Source organism: Artemia sp. Qi Xiang Cuo, chromosome 4 (genome assembly GCF_049724085.1).
Source record: "Artemia sp. Qi Xiang Cuo chromosome 4, ASM4972408v1, whole genome shotgun sequence".
NCBI classification, from domain to species: domain Eukaryota; kingdom Metazoa; phylum Arthropoda; class Branchiopoda; order Anostraca; family Artemiidae; genus Artemia; species Artemia sp. Qi Xiang Cuo.
In genome coordinates, this window is record NC_142797.1 from 77,993,777 (window position 1) to 78,015,166 (window position 21,390).

General features: G+C 36.5%; 1 protein-coding gene across 1 annotated transcript in view; it reads right to left on the reverse strand.

Annotated features, from left to right (window-relative positions):
- Ddc (aromatic-L-amino-acid decarboxylase) overlaps positions 1-21,390 on the reverse strand; it is a 133,459-nt gene that overhangs the window by 43,954 nt on the left and 68,115 nt on the right. The window contains exons 3-4 of the mRNA XM_089088545.1: positions 20,422-20,542; positions 8,406-8,519 (exon numbers count right to left, since the gene is read on the reverse strand). Coding sequence (XP_088944671.1) covers positions 8,406-8,519; positions 20,422-20,542 — 235 coding nt within the window. The remainder of the gene's footprint in view (positions 1-8,405; positions 8,520-20,421; positions 20,543-21,390) is intronic.

Below are 21,390 nucleotides of genomic sequence, written 5' to 3' on the forward strand. Positions count from 1 at the left end.
AGGTTTCCACGTGCAACGACGGCAACTTGGTCACTGGTGAAAACATGAGCGTCTACCTTAAAGGAGTCAGGGTGGTCTGTAAGGAATAGGTCAAGACGAGATGATCTGTCTGGGCCATGATACGTGTCGAAATCGACAAGTTGTTCCAGCCCGTAAGAGAGAGATAGATCATACAAGTCCGACCCTTCCCTATCAGTATTTTTGCTGCGAAGCCACACGCTATGATGGACGTTAAAGTCTCCATGAAGGATAATGGCAGACTTAGCGTACTTGCCCCGAATATATTCAAGGGAGGTTTCAAGGTAGCTGGTAATCTGGTAAGTTGGAGGGTTATACACGGTACCGACAATCACGAATTTATTTGAGGGTCACCCTGACCCACAGAGCTTCTTCGCCTGCTGAATCTGGTATGTTCAGACATGAATAAGGTATATGGCTCTGTAGATAAAAAGCGACACCTCCTCCTCCGTATTTAGCGCCGTCAGTACGCTCTCGATCCCGCCTGAGGAGCGTGTATCCCTGTATGGCAACCTCACTGCTCTGTATTTCTTGGTTTAGATTGGTCTCAGTGATGCACATGATAGATGGCTTGATCGAGTTCACTAAATGTAGGAACTGGTCAAACTTAGATCTGAGACCTCGTACATTGCAGTGGGCTACCGTAAACAGGTCCGTTTGGATGGTCGGTGGACGTGCTACAGGTCGTCGTCGAAATGGCTGTTTGGTCCGAGGCTTTTTGTTGTTAATCATAACCAGGTAAAAGAAGCTTTGCCGGGTGGTTAGCCCAACAAAGCCCATAAATCCATTGCCATGCATCATTAGACGGGGAACGGTGCCACCTGCCACGCACCTTACTACTGCATCTTCAACATGGAGGTGGTACCCCGTAATGGGTTAGGATTCGGCACAAGTGCCTCCCACCATGTGCTCCCAAATTGTAACTGATATTCAACAATCACCACCGCTGATATGACTATAAAAAGACCCATGTACCGCCATGTTCTGAATTTGTATAAAAATGTATGATTTCATCTGGATTACTCTCATGCTATGCAAAAAAGTGGTTGCTCACTCGAAAGTGGGAAAGCGGCTACTTTACATTTGAAAAACCAGTTTCTTTTGCTATTTTCCAGTAGACCTTACCTTAGACCTTAAATCCTCCTGTTCCTCCAGAGGCACTTAGGGCATCCAAGAAAAGTTCTCGGTAATCTCTCATTACTGAGGGCATCCTTCCAAAGACATCCGCCCACTAGAATTGGATTAACGTATGGAGATTTATAAGCTCAGCCCGGGGGTGTTTCGTAGGGTGTTTTTGGGGCGTCCTCTTTCTGTTATAATGTGATGCCATGATAATCAAGTTTCAGGCATGCGGATCACATGCCCGAAGTATATCTGCTATTTTTCAACAGAACTTACAAGAGCTTGGCTTGGAGATAAGAATATTATTTACTTTTTAAATAATGTATACAATGTAACTAGATTAGAACTAGTGACTTAGGGTTAAATACAGCTTTACACTTTGTAAGTAAAGTTGAACAAGTTTTATAGCTTAAAAGTAGTTAAGCACAGACTTTGATTAGATTGACGTTACGGGTTCAATAACATTTATCTTATGCAACAGAGAGCCATCTCTCAGGGCTCAAAGTCAGTTTATCTAACGATTTTATAGCCGATAGACCAATATCACTTTGCATTTTTCTACAAAGTGTAGCCTAGGATGCGTGATTAGTGTGATTTAAATAACTTTTTTTTTCTCGAAATTAATGGTTCGGTTTTAAAATAGCCAATTAACCCGTCATCATACTATCCCCCCTTGCCCTCAAATTCATTAGGATCTTTCAAAAAACAATTTGGATCTACTCCTGATTATGAGTTGTCGTTAATTGTGAGGTTATTACTGTGAATCAGGGTTTTATAGCAAAATGTAATTATTAGGCAGCAGAAAGTCATTAACAGGGAAATTTGTCAAAGGACTAGCCGGCCACTTGTCGCGGATATTCTTCGGAAAAAAACTGGTCCTATCTTGGATACGTGTTGCTGATGGACGAAAGTCGTCTTCCTAGAATAGTACACAGTTGGAAACCCGACCGTAGGCGTAGAAAAGGTCATCTGAAGAATACGCTGTGTAGCACACTGGACCGAGATCGGCAGAAGGCTGAAACCTCACTGACACCTGGATGGGAGGATATCATCATAGCATCAGCCATGCGCGATGAATGGAGAGGCTTTGTCAATGTCCTATATGCTACAGATGGCACTGGAAGAATTAAGAAAAAGAAGAAGAGATTAGAGTTGTGCATCGCAAATATAACTTTAAATTTGTTGTTTATTCCAAGGAATGTAAAGTTGCAGTCACAGTTTTTTGGAAGCTAAGGAAATAATGAATATTTTTCAAGGAGAATCTAAATTGTTTCCTTTTGAGAAAGGGAGCCTCTCTCAAGTATTTGTTCCGGGATACTCTAGACAATCACATCCATGACTATTGTGAAGAAAAAATGTTTCCCGTTAGGTGCCATTTTTACTATCTGTATAATTACTGCCTTTGCTTCACTTGAAAATATGTAGCCTGAAAAATAGTTTAACCTGATTAATTTAAATGCCACAGCTACAATTTTATACCAAGTGGTGTCAATTCACGAATATATAATTGAGAGAGAATATTTTGAAAATAAAGACACACACAAAAAAATCAATCTAGCGGGTATTATGATTTGTTCTTGATTTTTCAATCAAGAAACAAAAAAGTTGTCTTTCAAAATTTATTGGGAGAGAGCATTTTTAGCCCCCTAGCTTCTCCTCATTTTGAGTCTTTGTCCATACTTAACTAACAGTGGAGCTTGGAGAAATAAAGTGATGTTTTAATGCATATAACTGTCTAATATATCTCAAATATAAAAAAGGAAAATAAATAAACTAAAAGATGTTTTCCTATGACATAGGAAGAGAACCTTGGACTCGTACAGTCCACACTGACTGGATCCTTCTGGATAATACTCCCCATTTGTTCAATGAAAATTTTTGAGGCTCTTAACTTTGAAGGTTGAACTTGATGAATTTAAGGATCACCATAAAAATCCAACTCTTTTTTTGTATTAAATAAAAAAAACATTTTTTTTTAACTGAAAGTAAGGAGCGACATCAAAACTTAAAACGAACAGAAATTATTCCGTATGTGAAAGGGGCTGTCCCCTCATCAACGCCTCGCTCTTTACGCTAAAGTTTTTTATTTCTTTTTTAAAATAGACTTGTGAGAAAGAGTCAAACTTTAGCGTAAAGAGCGAGGCGTTGAGGAGCAGACGGCCCCTTTCGTATAAAGAATAATTTCTGTTCGTTTTAAGTTCTAATGTCGCCCCTTACTTTCAGTTAAAAAAACTTGTTTTTTTATTTAATTTCTGAACATTTTTGAATTAATGCTGGTGTCGATTTTAGCTCATCGTACATGAATATTTAAAGCTAAATTTGCATATCAATTTTACGTTTTTTGGCTAAATGGCTTTCTCGAAAGTTGTTTAATTTTATTTACGAACGTTTTTATTAGTAATAAATATATTTAACTTACGAATCAACTTATGTAACGAACTTCTATATTCGTATATTTTTATGATGTATATTAGGGAGTTCGCCCCTTATTCAATATTTTGCTCTTTGCGCTAAAGTTCAAATGTTTTTCCAATTTTATCAAAATGACCCCTTAATCGCAAAGGCCGTTAATTAGAATAAATAGGTCTTATGAAAGTGCAAAAAAAAACTTTAGCGTAAAGAGTGAGGTATTGACCAGGGGGCAAACCCAATCATATACGTAATATTTTCTGTTCGTTTTAAGTTTTGACATTGAAAAGTTTTCAGTTGAAAAGTTTTTCAGCTGAAAACTTGATTTTTTTTTATTGATTTCTGATTGTTTTTTTAAATATTGCTGAGAAACCCGGCACCACCCCCCATGAAAACTTCCTCCATGGAAAGATCCTCCCACGTAACCCTCGACTCCCCCCACTACCAAAAAAAAACATCAGTATACTTTCCAATAACCAATACTATATGTAAACATTGGGCAAAACTTATAACTCGCAGCCCTTCCCACAGGGACTCTGGGGGATTAATTCATCCTCAAAGACACAGTTATCATATTTTTTGACCATGTTGAACAAAATGGCTAACCCAAATTTTGATCGGGTGATGTTGGGAAAAAATGAGCGTGGGTGGGGGCCTAGTTACCCTCCATTTTTTTGGTCACTTAATAAGGGCATTAGAACTTTTAATTTCCGTTCGAATGAGCCCTCCCGCGATATACTAGGACCGCTGGGTTGATACGATCATCCCTTGAAAAAAAAAATTAAATAAACAAGCATCCGTGATCTTTCTTCTGGCAAAAAAATACAAAATTCCATGTTTTTGCAGATGGAGCTTGAAACTTCTACAGTAGAGTTTACTGATACGCTGAATCTGATGGTGTTTATTTCATTAAGGTTCTATGATTTTTAGGGGGTGTTTCCCCCTTTTTCGAAAATAAGGCAAATTTTCTCAGGTGCAAAACTTTTGATGAGTAAGACTAAACTTGATAAAACTTATATATGTGAAATTAGCATAAAACTCTGATTCTTTTAGTTTATCTATTGGTATCAAAATTCTGTTTTTTAGAGTTTCGGTTACTATTCAGCCGGGTCGCTCCTTACTTACAGTTCATTACCACGAACTATTCGATATATTCCTGAATATATCAATGCCAATGAGTAAGTATTGCTTATAATGCGCAGGCCATTTAAATAGTACCCAATTAAAAAGCGATAAATTATAAAGAAAACACTTCACTCCGTGGGCATTATGAATAATGCAGAAAACTAAGTGGTAGATTTCAAAAGCTTTTTTCATATTTGTTTACTTTCATATAAAAGTTTCGCTGCCGTAACTTGGGCAGTGCAATATCGCTGCCTAAGTAACGAACGATGTTTTTACAATGCATTATTTATTTTTCTTGTTTTTTTTTTATTTCTTTTTTACCAGGGCATTTCGTATGGAAGGATTGGTCGTAGAAACTCCAAAAAGGGTTCATTCGATTACAAATTGAAAGGAATAGTGCCCTTTTTTATAGTCGAAAGTGATTGGGGGCAACCAAAGCCCCTCCGACGCCCATCATTTCCCCAAAAACACGTCCAATTAAAATTTTCAGACAGCCATTTTGTTCAACGTTGTTACAATGTCCGGAAATTATGTCTTTGAGGATGAAAGTAGTATTAGTACTGCTGCTACTACAGCTACTACTACTACTACTACTACTAATACAACATTCACACTGCAACTACTTCTACTACCACCAAAACTACTCTGGTAATAGTACTATTAAGGCTTAGTCTATTAAGGAAAAATTTAAGACAATATTAATGGCAAATTCAAACTAACAAAAGACATTATGTACATTTAAATTGTCAAAACAGCGTATCTTGAGTAATTATTTTTTGCATTCAGTTGAACTTTCAGAGAATGCTTAAAAAGGAAGATCAAATACCCAAAAAGCAGTATGTGCGCACTATTACTAATACTACTACTACTGCAACATTTACTAGTTCTGCTACTACTATTACTATTGCTACAAGTACTTTTCTATCGTAACTACTTGTAAGTCTCAGAGCATTATTATGAAAATTTAAAGAAGTAAATGAATATACAGGTTATCAAAAGGGCATATCGACAATGCAATAGCAACGGCTAATTGCATTAAGTCGAGCAGTAATACTACTGCTGTGACTACTATTAAAAATATACCTAGGGGTACGAAGGTGGAATTTTCAGAGAATATTTCTTTTGTACGGATGACAACCTGCCATCCGTATGTAGGTTGTCAAAAGAGCATATCTTCAATACCTTAAGAGAAGTTTTGTGTGTGAAATTTCAACTTACAAGGTTTCTTGTGGGGGATACTCAGCTAACCAAAAGCCAATATTTGCATCACTATACTACTGCTTCTACTCCTAAGACTACTAATTATTGCTACTATGACTACTTCAACTAAAGCTAAGACTACCAATATTAACTCTACTCCTACTACTACTACTACTACTACTACTACTACTACTACTATAACTGCTGGTGCTACTACTACAGCTAATAAACCTAAGGGTATTAAGGCAAAAATTTTAGGTAATATTGAAACGGTATGTAAATAAATCAAAACACACTATGCCCACACAGGTTGTTAAGAGGAGGTATCAGCAATGCTTCAGGACCGGTTTATGGTATTAAGTTGAAAATTTCATCGTGTGTTGAATAGGATGTTGAAAACAACAACTGTGCGATGTGCATACTACTACTAATGCTACTACTGCTACTACAATTGTTGCAAAAACGAACTATGATCATACAGATTGTCAAAAGGGTGACAAGGCAATAACACAATAACGACTTACATTCTTAACTTAGACCTTTCAGAGGAAGTTGTGACGTATTTTGAACTAGCCCAAAGAAGTTGTGTGTATACTTTTAATAATTACTGTAAATAATGACAATAAGTGCATTAGTTTGAAACGTTTAGGGGAAGTTTCAATTAAACGAGAAAAGTGTACGCATGCAAGTATTAAAAGGGCATATAAGCAATTTTATAGGCAGCGCTGATGTATCATCGCTAGTTATATCACTGATATTTTAATGGAGCAAATTCGATTGAAAATTCAAAGTTCTAGTGCCCTTTTTAAGAGTCAAAAGTAATTGAAATGGCAATCAGCCCTCTTCTTTAGCTCACAATTTTCCAAACACTTACAATCAAAATTGTAAGATAGTAATTTTGTTCAGCATAGTTGAAAGGCCTTTTAACTGTATCTCTAGGGCTATTGCGAAACGTCAACCCCCCACATTTATGCAATTCGTCCATTATGTTTAAAAGCTAAGTGTTGCCTTAAGATTAAATCAAAACGCACTGTGGGTATTCTGGTTGTCAATAGGACATCTCAGCAATATCCCAAGAACGACTGAGGGTATTTTGTTCAAATTTTCGGGGCTACTTCTATTACACTTCTACTATTAAAATTTAATTAAATCAAAAGGGTGCTAGTGTATCCAAGATGTCAAAGAGCACAGATAGAAATTCCTGTGTATGGTATTAAGTTTTTTTTTCGATCAACTAGAGGAGGTATAAGACTAAAGTAAACACTACTTTTGTGTCCTGATTTTTAAAAGGGTGTTTGTTGTTAAAAATTGTTGAAAAAGTTTCACCAACACACAGATAGCAGCCCAAACTATAAATCCTAAATAAAACCGAAAAGATTTAAACTATTATTTTCCTTTTTCCTGAAAAAGACTACGTCAATATAAAACAAACAGAAATTATTTTAAAAAAAATTTCCACAAAAAAAGTTTTTCAAAGAAAAGTAAAGAACTCCATTATACAAAAAATGAGCAAAAATAGAGTAAAGTAATCTACCAAGCGTAAAACTATCACAAATCAGCATCGATAAATAAATGAAACTCAAAACAAGCAGAAAGTAGCATGAGTAGGGCTCCAAACTCCTATGGCTTCCCAAGGGCAGAACATAATTTGCCCTTTACTGAAAACATTTATTTTTTATTTTTGACTTTATAACTTTAATTAATGAATTATTAATACCATTTTAAGGAATAAATATCAGCATATATATATTAAACTGACAATGCCCATTCATTTGTATTTATCAGTAACGGACACCAAAAGGAACGACCACCGGGACGAGTAGTATCATAATTTTGCTTGATGTCTTGATTCTGCTGATGATTAATATTAAGGGAGCAGAAAATGTAGAAAACAGTTTGGCAAGGAGGACACACTGAACGTCAGAACCAGCAATCTAGTGTTAAGAATTTAGTGAGATTCTTAGGAGACGTTTCATATCTTCCTAACACAAGAGCACCTATGGATAAGACCTTTTAATTTTGACTTACTATAAACCTGAGGTTGTTTTCTTAACACTTTGCTTTTGGATATTTTAGCGCTTTCTATTAGCTCCTAGTAGTGTGGTTTTTGAGAATTTGTGTATTCTGATTTTTTGAAAAGCACAACTAATTCAGCCACTCGTTGAAACGTTCATTGCCCTGTTTCACTGATCATTATTTATGATGACCAAGATTTATGAAACCTGCCTTAAATAATCGAATTCTCCATAGCATATATATTGTTATTAAAACTCCTATTAAAGTTTTGGTTACAATTTGCACTTCTTGTATCTTACCACGGACTGTTAGAAAAAACATAAGCGTTAGGCTTAAGGTGGCTTGGTACCGTAACTAGCCGCTATCAGTATTAGTGCCATTCTTCTATCTGTCTGCACAGTTTGGAACATACAACAGGATAAAAGTGTGTTATCGTAAAATTAAACTAACCTAAACAAGGATTAGTCGGATAAATTTAGCTTCCTGATGCAGAATATCCTATTAGATTTACTCACCCAAGTAAAACCAATGCATCCAATTGCATCACTCAACATGTCGGCGAGCAAAGATGGCCAAGAATTTCCGGTTGGATAGTAAGCATGAAAGTGGGGCGAGTGCCAGTGTGTTACCTTAAAACAAAGTAAATAGGTCCTTTAAACACACTCAGACAGACAAACAAATATATACATATGTATATATATATATATATATATATATATATATATATATATATATATATATATATATATATATATATATATATATATATATATATATATATATATATATATATAATATATATATATATATATATATATATATATATATATATATATATATATATATATATATAAAGACATGGGTGATTCAAAGATATGTGAAAACGACAACTAGAACGTTTTAAAAATGAAAATGAAAAGAAAATGAATACGTGGGTAGAAAACTTGCGGCAACGAACAAATGATGGAATCAAAAATGAAAATGAAGAGCAGTGACTCAATGAAAATCAACCTGGACATCAGAAATCAAAACGTTAAAAAATTGAAAATGATAGCGACGATGATTGGTTTTGGGATTTTTTAATGGTAAAGTTCATCAATACCCACAATACATCATTTAAAAAAAAAAAAATCGGCGATAGATATTTCATAATGACGAAAGATAAGCTAAGGTGTAACGAAACAAACAAATTGAAAATGATAGCGATGATGATTGGGTTGTGATTTTGAAATGGATAAGGTCTTAAATACCTACGATACCTCTGAAAATAATAATTATGGACTGGATAAATCGTTGGAAGAAAAAAAAGTTTTTGTCCCACCACCTGAACAACTAAAGGAAACAAAGGTTCGGCGATATGTCTTTCCTAATAAAAAGACAAGCCGAGGCAAAAGAAGAAGTTTTTTCCCACCACCTTAAAAATTAAAAGAACAAAGGTGGTCATCAATGCCTACCATACCTTTGACAATCAAAAACCTGGACTAGATAAATCGTCGGAAGAAAAAGAAGTTTTTGTCCCACCACATCAACAACTAAGGAACAACAACAAAGGTTCGGCGATATGTCTTTCCTAATAAAAAAAGACAAGCCGAGGCAAAAGAAGAAGCTTTTATCCCACCGCCTGAAAAATTAAAAGAACAAAGGTGGTCATCAATGCCTACTAAACCTTTGAAAATCAAAAACCTGGACTAGATAAATCGTTGGAAGAAAAAGAAGTTTTTGTCCCACCACCTGAACAATTAAGAGAAACAAAGGTTCGGCGATACTTTCATAATGACAAAAGACGAGCCAAGGCAAATTATCTGCATTAAGCGATAGTGAGAATCCATATGTAGAAGCCTGCCGCGTGCCGATTCCTGGGGCCCGGCAGTGAAGCCACTAGGCCCCTGGTACTATATATATATATATATATATATATATATATATATATATATATATATATATATATATATATATATATATATATACATATATATGAATGGACTATCATGTACTTTTGACGTTGAAGACCACAAAACCCATGAATTAATTTTTAATTTTAGTTTTTTAATCGACATTTGAAAATGCGTAACCATATTTTTAGTGCAAACTTACGAAGCTGGTCGGGCACTACACATGCTACGGACGGGAGTAGAGTTGCTCGTCTGGATTTGCCAACGCCCCCGTACAAACAGTTTTCTTCTGTTAGATAAACATTTCTACAGGAGCATTACACTCTTTTGTCAGGAGATTTACGCAATTTCAAAGTTCAATGTCTTTTTTAGTGATAAACCAAAACCACCAGGTAATTAGGTTAAATCCGTGGTCATTCATCTGTAAGTTGATTAGTAGGTTTTTTGTTCTATTCTAGATGGAATGAATGTGTATTGTATAATACACAAGTGACGATTTTCACAGTGTTGTCGATTTTGAATATTTTAGAAATAAAAAATTAACAAGAAATGGTTGAAAAGAGTTTTGAGGGAGTTCAGATGCACGAGGGTTGACTTGCATGAGGGCTCAGTTACATACGGGTTCAGTTACAAGGGGCGTAGTTAAATGGGATCGAGTAGCACGGAGGTTTAGTTGTACGGAGTTTCGATTATACAGGGGTTCAGTTACATGGGGTCAGTGGTAGTTATAATACACAAGTTCCATTTGAACAGTGTTGTGAGGTCCCCTACCACACCCACAAAGGACTCCAATTCCCCCATCCCAACCCATGTATTAGCGAAGTTACTCTGTGGTCGTTATAATACACAAGCTTTAGTATACGAGATTTGTGAATTTTTCGTGAAAAGATACTTGCGTAAAGATAATTCGTTGGTTAAAAAGGCCTCACAGGTAATTAAGGAATGAGATGCTTGCATCAACAGTACAAAGAATAAGCTCAGATTCTTTATAGATTTGACGCTTACAAGAGACATTGCTAGAAAGTATTCAATAGCTTAATTGAAAAGTAACGATAGAATGACATTGTGACTTGACCTAGCTTTACCTCGCCGATGTGGTCTGTATAATACATAAGTAACGTTTGAAAAATATTGTCAATTTAAAAAGAAATGGCTGAAAAGTGTTTTGAGAGGGATGGGTTGCATGGAGGGGTGAGTTGCACGGGGGTTCAGTTAAAGGGGATACTGTTGCACGGGGGTTTCGGTTACACGGGGGGATTCAGTTACACGGGGATTAGTTAAATGGGATCGAGTAGCACGGAGGTTCAATTGTAAGGGGTTTCGGTTATACAGAGGTTCAGTTACATGGGGCCGGTGCTCGTTATAATACACAAGTTCCATTTGAACAGTGTTGTGAGGTCCCTTACCACACCCCCCAAGGACTCTGAGCCCCCCTCCCAACCCATGTATTAGCGAAGGTACTCTGTGGTGGTTATAATACACAAGCGTTAGTATACGAGATTTGTGAATTTTTCGTGAAAAGATACTTGCGTAAAGATATTGCGATGGTTAAAAATGCCTCACGGGTAATTAAAGAATGAGATGCTTGCATCAACAATACAAAGAATAAGCTCAGATACTTAATAGATTTGACACTTACAAGAGACATTGCTAGAAAGTATTCAATAGCTTAATTGAAAAGTAACGATAGAATGACATTGTGACTTGACCTAGCTTTACCTCGCCGATGTGGTCTGTATAATACATAAGTAACGTTTGAAAAATATTGTCAATTTAAAGAGTTGCACGGGGGTTCAGTTAAAGGGGATACTAGTGCACGGGGGAGTCGGTTACAAGGGGGGATTCAGTTACACGGGGATTAGTTAAATGGGATCGAGTAGCACGGAGGTTCAATTGTAAGGGGTTCGGTTATACAGTGGTTCAGTTACATGGGGCTGGTGCTCGTTATAATACACAAGTTCCATTTGAACAGTGTTGTGAGGTCCCCTACCGCACCCCCAAAGGACTCCGATCCCTCCATCCCAACCCATGTATTAGCGAAGTTACTCTGTGGTCGTTATAATACACAAGCTTTAGTTTACGAGATTTGTGAATTTTTTGCGAAAAGATACTTGCGTAAAGATATTGCGATGGTTAAGAATGCCTCACGGGTAATTGAAGAATGAGATACTTGCATCAACAATACAAAGAATAAGCTCAGATTCTTAATAGATTTGACGCTTACAAGAGACATTGCTAGAAAGTATTCAATAGCTTAATTGAAAAGTAACGATAGAATGACATTGTGACTTGACCTAGCTTTACCTCGCCGATGTGGTCTGTATAATACATAAGTAACGTTTGAAAAATATTGTCAATTTAAAAAGAAATGGCTGAAAAGTGTTTTGAGAGGGATGGGTTGGATGGAGGGGTGAGTTGCACGGGGGTTCAGTAAAAGGGGATACAGTTGCACGGGAGTTTCGGTTATACAGGGGTTCAGTTACAAGGGCGATTCAGTTGCACGGGGGTTGAGTTAAATGGGAATTGAGTTCCACGAGAGTAGTGCTTTGTCGTGGTTTAGCCTTGAGGTCCCTTATCACAATCCCCAAAGGTCTCCGATGCCCCCCCTCCCCACCCCCCGGACCCCCCCCGGCCTCCACGGGTCTCTAGGCGCCCCCAGGGGCCGGGGGGTACCGTGTCACAGTTTCATTCTCTTGATTTTAAAAGTTCCGTTTGAAGGACTCTGTTGTTTTACGGGGGTTCAGTTAAAGGGGATACTGTTGCACGGGGGTTTTGGTTACAAGCGGAGGATTCAGTTGCACGGGGGTTGAGTTAAATGGGAATTGAGTTCCACGAGAGTAGTGCTTTGTCGTGGTTTAGCCGTGAGGTCCCTTACCACAACCCCAACGGGCTCCGATCCCCCCCCGCCAACCCCGAAGGAACCCCCCCCCCAGTCCACAAAGGGTCTCTAGGCTCCCAACTGGGCCGGAGTTAACCTTGTAACTTTTACATTCTATTGATTTTCAATCTTCCGTTTGAAGGACTCTGTTGTTTTACGGGGGTTCAGTTAAAGGGGATACTGTTGCACGGGGGTTTCGGTTATACAGGGGTTCAGTTACAAGGGGGATTCAGTTGCACGGGGGTTGAGTTAAATGGGAATTGAGTTCCACGAGAGTAGTGCTTTGTCGTGGTTACCCGTGAGGTTCCTTACCACAACCCCAAAGGGCTCCGATCCCCCCACCCCAACCCCGAAGGAACACCCCGGGCCTCAAAGGGTCTCTCGGCTCCCAAAGGGGCCGTGGTTTACCTTGTCACAGTTACATTCTCTTGATTTTCAAAGTTCCGTTTGAATTTCTTTCGCTGAAATGCAAGAGTTGGAATATTTCAGTGGTGTTTGGTTGTGGTTTACCATGTCACAGTTACATTTTCTTGATTTTTCAAAGTTCATTTTGAATTTCTTTCGTTGAAATGCAAGAGTTGGAATATTTCAGTAGTGTTTAGTTGTGATTTACCTTGTCACAGATACATTTTCTTGATTTTCAAAGTTCATTTTTCTTTCATTGAAATGCAAGAGTCGGAATATTTCAGTAGTGTTTGGTTGTGGTTTACCTTGTCACAGTAACATTTTCTTGATTTTTAAAAGTTCATTTTGAATTTCTTTCGCTGAAATGCAAGAGTTGGAATATTTCAGTAGTGTTTGGATGTGGTATACTTTGTCACAGTTACATTTTCTTGATTTTTCAAGTTTCATTTTGAGTTTATTTAGATGAAACGAAAGATTTTTAATATTTAATTAGGGTTTGGTTGTGGTTGACCTTTTAAAATTTTAATATAATTTATTTTTAGAAGTTAATTTTGAGCTTTACAGAGTTTGAGAGACTCAGTTGCCTAATTGCATGTGGTTTTCCTTTACTTGTCGGTCATTTAAAACTACATTTTTGTGTTAAATCAGCAGTTTTTGTATCTTTTAAAAGAGCTTTAAGGGGTTTTAGAGACAGTTGCCTGATTTCGTGTGGTTTTTCTTTACTTGGCGGTCAGTTTTTGTATATTTTATAAGAGCTTTCCAGGGTTTGAGAGACTAAGTTGCCTAATTCCGTGTGTTTTTCCTTTACTTGATGATCATTAAAAACGAAATTTTTTTGTTAAATAAGTAGTTTTTGTATCTTTTAAAAGCGCTATAAGGGGTTTGTGAGACTCAGGTGCCTGATTCAGTGTGGTTTTTTCTTTACTTGGTGGTCATTTTTTGTATATTTTAAAAGAGCTTTACGGGGATTGAGAGACTCAGATGCCTAATTCCATGTGATTTTTCTTTACTTGAAAGTCATTAAAAACGAAATTTTTGTGTTAAATAAGTAGTTTTTGTATCTTTTAAAAGAGCTTTACGGGAATTGAGAGACTCAGTTTTACCTTGACACAGTTACATTTTCTTGATTTTTCAAAGTTTATTTTGAATTTCTTTAGATGAAATGCAAGAGTTGGAATATTTCAGTAGTGTTTTGTTTGTGGTTTACCTTGTCAAAGTTACATTTTGTTGATTTTTCAAAGTTCATTTTTAATTTCTTTCGCTGAAATGCAAGAGTTGGAATATTTCAGTAGTGTTTGGTTGTGGTTTACCTTGTCACAGTTATATTTCCTTGATTTTTCAAAGTTCATTTTGAATTTCTTTCGTTGAAATGCAAGAGTTGGAATATTTCAGAACTGAAGTGTTAATGTTTAACTTGTCAAAGTTACATTTTCTTGATTTTTCAAAGTTCTTTTTAAATTTATTTCGCTGAAATGCCATAGTTGGAATATTTCATTTGGGTTTGTTTGTGGTTTATATTTTCACATTTACAGTTCCATGATTTCTAAATGTTCATTTTTAATTTCTTTAGATGAACTGAACGAGTTTAAATATTTGAGTATGAGGTGGATTGCGTGTTAGGTGTATCCGTTACAGTTTGTTGATTTTTCGATGTTCTTTTTTGAATTTCTTTCGTTGAAATGCAAGAGTTGGAATATTTCAGTAGTGCACAGTTACGATTTATCTTGTCACTGTTACATTTTCTTGATTTTTCAAAGTTCATTTTGAATTTCTTTCGTTGAAATGCAAGAGTTTTTCTAGTTCATTTGTTTTGTTTTGGTTAGTACCGTGAATCAGTTTCTTTTTCTGGATTTTCCATATCTCATCTTGAATTTCTTTCGTTTAAATGATATAGCTGGAACTTATCTTAAGGCCTTGGATTTAATTGACACTCCCGATCAGTAATGTTTCTTAAATTTTCATTTCGAATTTCTATCGTTGAAATGCAAGAGTTGGAATATTTCACGAGTGTTTCGTTATGGTTTACTTTTTCTAAGTTACATTCTTTTGATATGTCCTATTTCATTTTGTATTTTGTTCGTTTAAAAGTAACTTGTGGATTTCATAAGAAACGTTTGGTTGTGGTTTACCACATCAATCTTTCATTTTTTTGATTTTTCATATTTCATTTTGATAAGCAGTAGTGTTAAAGCAACTTTAGGAATTTTTCAGTAGTAGTTGATTGTTGTTTTCATTGTACCGGATAAAGTTACTCGATTTTTCATAGTTAATTTTGAATTTCATTCTTTGAAATGCAAGAGTTGGAATATTTCAGTAGTGTTTGGTTGTGGTTTACCTTGTCACAGTTACATTTTCTTGATTTTTCAAAGTTCATTTTGAATTTCTTTCGTTGAAATGCAAGAGTTGGAATATTTCAGATAGCCTGATTTGAGTCTTGTGGATTTACCTTGATCACAGTTACATTTTTATTGATTGTCATCCCTTGAGTATACAGTACAGATCACTTCATTCAAGAAACATGATTAAACACGTTTTGAAACTACATGCTATTTGCATGCTTTTCCTTGGCACCTTTCCAAACGAGCGGAGATTCCCCACTGGTTCCTACACATTGCAAAAAGTGAGCAGTACGAAAACTCCAATTTTTCAACCTGACTGGTTTTTTAGGGACCAATAAGGAGAGATATGCAAAGTCGACATAGGTTTATTTCATTTTTTTAAGGTTCATTTAGACGAGGTTACGTGCGCGCACGTAACCTCGTCTAAATGAACCTTAAAAAAATGAAATAAACCTTTGGAAAGGTGCCAAGGAAAGGCATACAAATAGCATGTAGTTTCAAAACGTGTTTAATCATGTTTCTTGAATGGATTCAAAACTGTAACTTTGAAAAATCAAGAAAAATGTAACTGTGAAAAGGTAAACCACAAGCAAACACTACTGAAATATTCCAACTCTTGCTTTTCAACAAAAGAAATTCAAAATGAACTTTGAAAAATCAAGAAAGTGTAACTGCGACAAGGTAAACCACAACCAAACACTGCTGAAATATTCCAACTCTTGCATTTCAACGAAAGAAATTCAAAATGAACTTTGAAAAATCAAGAAAATGTAACTGTGACAAGGTAAACCACAACCAAACACTACTGAAATATTCCAACTCTTGCATTTCAACGAAAGAAATTCAAAATGAACTTTGAAAAATCAAGAAAATGTAACTGTGACAAGGTAAACCACAACCAAACACTGCTGAAATATTCCAACTCTTGCATTTCAGCGAAAGAAATTAAAAATGAACTTTGAAAAATCAAGAAAATGTAACTGTGACAAGGTAAACCACATCCAAACACTACTGAAATATTCCAACTCTTGCATTTCAACGAAAGAAATTCAAAATGAACTTTGAAAAATCAAGAAAATGTAACTGTGACAAGGTAAACCACAACCAAACACTACTGAAATATTCCAACTCTTGCATTTCAGCGAAAGAAATTCAAAATGAACTTTGAAAAATCAAGAAAATGTAACTGTGACAAGGTAAACCACAACCTAAGAGCACTACTGAGAACCTTTGAGGACCGGGGGTTCCTTCGGCGATTGGGGTGGCAGGATCGGAACCTTTGAAAGTTGTGAAAATGAACTTCACGGGTAAACCACGACCAAAGCACTACTCTCGTGGAACTCAATTCTGCATTTAACGTCAAACCCACGTGCAACTGAAATCAGCCCTTGTAACTGAACCCATGTATAACCGAAACTCCCGTGCAACTGTATCCCCTTTAACTGAACTCCCGTAAAGCAACAGAGTCCTTCAAACGGAACTTTGAAAATCAAGAGAATGTAACAGTGACAAGGTAAACCACGGCCCCCTTGGGAGCCTAGAGAACCTTTGAGGACCGGGGAGGGGGTTCCTTCGGGGTTGGGGTGGGGGGATCGGAGCCCTTTGGGGTTGTGGTAAGGGACCTCACGGCTAAACCACGACAAAGCACTACTCTCGTGGAAATCAAGTCCCATTTAACTCAACCCCCGTGCAACTCAATTCCCCTTGTAACTGAGCCACTGTATAACCAAAACTCCCGTGCAACTTTACCTCCTTTAACTGAACCCTCGTAAAACAAGAGTCATTCAACCGTAAATTTTAAAAAAACGATAATTTAAATTTTAAAAGTTCACCCCGGCTCCCTTGGGGAGCCTAGAGACTCTTGGCGCACGGGGGGGTGCCTGGGGGGTGGGGGGGGGGGGATTAGAGCCCTTTGGGGTTGTGGTAAGGGACCTCACGGCTAAACCACGACAAAGTACTACTCTCGTGGAACTCAATTCCCATTTAACTCAATGCAACCCATCCCCCTCAAAACACTTTTCGGCCATTTCTTTTTAAATTGACAATATTTTTCAAACGTTACTTATGTATTATACAGACCACATCGGCGAGGTAAAGCTAGGTCAAGTCACAATGTCATTCTATCGTTACTTTTCAATTAAGCTATTGAATAATTTCTAGCAATGTCTCTTGTAAGCGTCAAATCTATTAAGTATCTGAGCTTATTCTTTGTATTCTTTAATTACCAGTGAGGCATTCTTAACCATTGCAATACCTTTACGCAAATATCTTTTCGCAAAAAAATTCGCAAATCTCGTAAACTAAAGCTTGTGTATTATAACAACCACAGAGTAACTTCGCTAATACATGGGTAGGGATGGGGGGATCGGAGTCCTTTGGGGGTGTGGTAGGGGACCTCACAACACTGTTCAAATGGAACTTTTGTATTATAGCTACCACTGACCCCCATGTAACTGAACCCCTGTATAACCGAAATCCCATACAACTGAACCTCCGTGCTACTCGATCCCATTTAACTAATCCCCGTGTAACTGAATCCGTATGTAACTGAACCCTCGTGCAAGTCAACCCTCGTGCAACTCAACTCCCTCAAAACACTTTTCAACCATTTCTTGTTAATTTTTTATTTCTAAACTATTTAAAATTGACAACACTGTGCAAATCATCACTTGTGTACGGCTAAACCAGGACAAAGTACTACTCTCGTGGAACTCAAGTCCCATTTAACTCAATGCAACCCATCCCCCTCAAAACACTTTTCAGCCATTTCTTTTTAAATTGACAATATTTTTCAAACGTTACTTATGTATTATACAGACCACATCGGTGAGGTAAAGCTAGGTCAAGTCACAATGTCATTCTATTGTTACTTTTCAATTAAGCTATTGAATAATTTCTAGCAATGTCTTTTGTAAGCGTCTAATCTATTAAGTATCTGAACTTATTCTTTGTATTCTTTAATTACCCGTGAGGTATTCTTAACCATTGAAATACATTTAGGCAAATATCTTTTCGCAAAAAATTCGCAAATCTCGTAAACTCAGGCTTATGTATTATAGTGACCACAGAGTAACTTCGCTAATACATGGGTTGGGATGGGGGGATCGGAGTCCTTTGGGGGTGTGGTAGGGGACTTCACAACACTGTTCAAAGGGAACTTGTGTATTATAGCGACCACTGACCCCATGTAACTGAACCCCTGTATAATCGAAACCCTGTACAACTAAACCTCCGTGCTACTCGACCCCATTTAACTAATCCCCGTGTAACTGAATCCGTATGTAACTGAACCCTCGTGCAAGTCAACCCTCTTGCAACTCAACTCCCTCAAAACACTTTTCAACCATTTCTTGTTAATTTTTTATTTCTAAACTATTTAAAATTGACAACACTGTGCAAATCATCACTTGTGTACGGCTAAACCACGACAAAGTACTACTCTCGTGGAACTCAATTCCCATTTAACTCAATGCAACCCATCCCCCTCAAAACACTTTTCAGCCATTTCTTTTTAAATTGACAATATTTTTCAAACGTTACTTATGTATTATACAGACCACATCGGTGAGGTAAAGCTAGGTCAAGTCACAATGTCATTCTATCGTTACTTTTCAATTAAGCTATTGAATACTTTCTAGCAATGTCTTTTGTAAGCGTCAAATCTATTAAGTATCTGAGCTTATTCTTTGTATTCTTTAATTACCCGTGAGGTATTCTTAACCATTGAAATACCTTTAGGCAAATATCTTTTCGCAAAAAATTCGCAAATCTTATAAACTAAAGCTGGTGTATTATAGCGACCACAGAGTAACTTCGCTAATACATGGGTTGGGATGGGGGGATCGGAGTCCTTTGGGGGTGTGGTAGGGGACCTCACAACACTGTTCAAATGGAACTTGTGTATTATAACGACCACCGACCCCATGTAACTGAACCCCTGTATAACCAAAACCCCGTAAAACTGAACCTCCGTGCTACTCAATCCCATTTAACTAATCCTCGTGTAACTGAATCTGTATGTAACTGAACCCTCGTGCAAGTCAACCCTCTTGCATCTCAACTCCCTCAAAACACTTTTCAGCCATTTCTTGTTAAGTTTTTATTTCTAAACTATTTGTAATTGACAACACTTTGCAAATCATCACTTGTGTATTATACAATACACATTCATTCCATATAGAATAGAACAAAAAACCTACTAATCAACTTACAGATGAATGACCACGGATTTAACCTAATTACCTGGTGGTTTTGGTTTATCACTAAAAAAGACATTGAACTTTGAAATTGCGTAAATCTCCTGACAAAAGAGTGTAATGCTCCTGTAGAAATGTTTATCTACCAGAAGAAACCTGTTTGGTACGGGGGCGTTGGCAAATCCAGACGAGCAACTCTACTGACGGGGACTTCAGGCTGTACTTATTATAATTTCTGACATAGCTTCCTATATCGTTTTTATAATTTTAAAGTTTTGGCATTATTTCAAAATAGCTCCTATTCCCTAAATAGTGTCCATTTATAAGGCTAAGGCTTGTTGAAAGTGGAGATAGCAAGTTTTCCCGTAATTCAAATTGTGTACTAGATTTCCTAGCTAATTAGTCTCAATGCCACAACAAGAAGAATAATCATTAGAATAAAACATGGATGTGAAAAAGTCGAATTTTAACAGACTTTTACTCGATTCATTTGCATAAATGTTTCAAGGTATATGTCAAAACTTTTATACATAGAGAAGGCCCTTTTAGGGGTAGCCGTCTGAGGGGTACACGTAAATACACATAGGTACAAGTTTTAGTGAGTGTATTATTCTTACGACTTGAGGAGTGTTAAGTTTCAAAAGCGCTAAAACTCCTTTATTATTAAATCCAGTAATTATCAGACTTTTTCCTGTTAATTGCAATTTTAAATATGCCACTCTTATTTCTTCAACGTAAAGCTTCAGGTTTTATAAAATAGATAAATAAATAAAAATAAAAGTGAACACATAGAAGAGTTATAATAAACCAAGCGTACTTACCCCGGGCATAATAACTCTTTCAATATCACCAAGAATGTTTTCCCACTTTTCAGGATTTTCAGGGGCCTCTTCAGGCAAAAGTGTTCGAATATACCCTGGCTCTATAGATGGGAGTACTTGTCTGCAATACATTAAATATCTATGAGAAATTGCACAAATCTTCGATATTCAGTGTTTTAAGACAGCGAAGTATTTAACCTAATTACTCTACGTCTAACTATTTCATATTCCTGTTTCATCATCAGAAATAGGTGGTGTTGAAAGGCTGTGACAAAGTCTCTGGCGGTTTTATGACACAGTTCAAAAATAATTTCTTAGACCCCACTGCTTTTCCATTTACGAAAAATTAAACGAAAAAAACAGGTTTAATGTAAATGAAGCATTGAGAGAGAATAAAAAACACACAACTCATTAATAAATAAAAACAATCTGAATATTTCAACCCCACATCCGGGAGCCTTTATCAACGGAAAAAAGAACACAAATTTAGTTAAGTCATCTAAAGAAAAAGACGAAAAAACAGCAAAACAAGAAAAAAACCTAAAACAAACAAATAAATAATACTTGCATCTTAATAAACTCCACAATACTGCAAAACCTTAACACAGAAAGGATACCGAAAATCTCTTGTAGAGCAGATATTTCTCCTCTATAGATTCAGATTGGCAAATGGGACGTCCCATCCCATTGGCAAGTGGAAAATTATGGAGTATTGTGACAGTTTTATAATATTTTGAAAGTTTATTAAGACGTGAGTTTTATTTATTTTTTGTCGTTTGTTTCTTTTTTCTCTTATTATGTTGTTTTTTGTCTTTTTCTGTAGATAATTTACCTATTTTTTAAACTTTTTTTCCGTTGATAAAGGCTCATGGATGTGGAGTTGAAATATTCAGACTTTTCTATTAATTAATGAGTTTTTGTTTATTTTTTGTCATTGCTTTATTTAAGTTAAACCGATTTTTCTCGTTT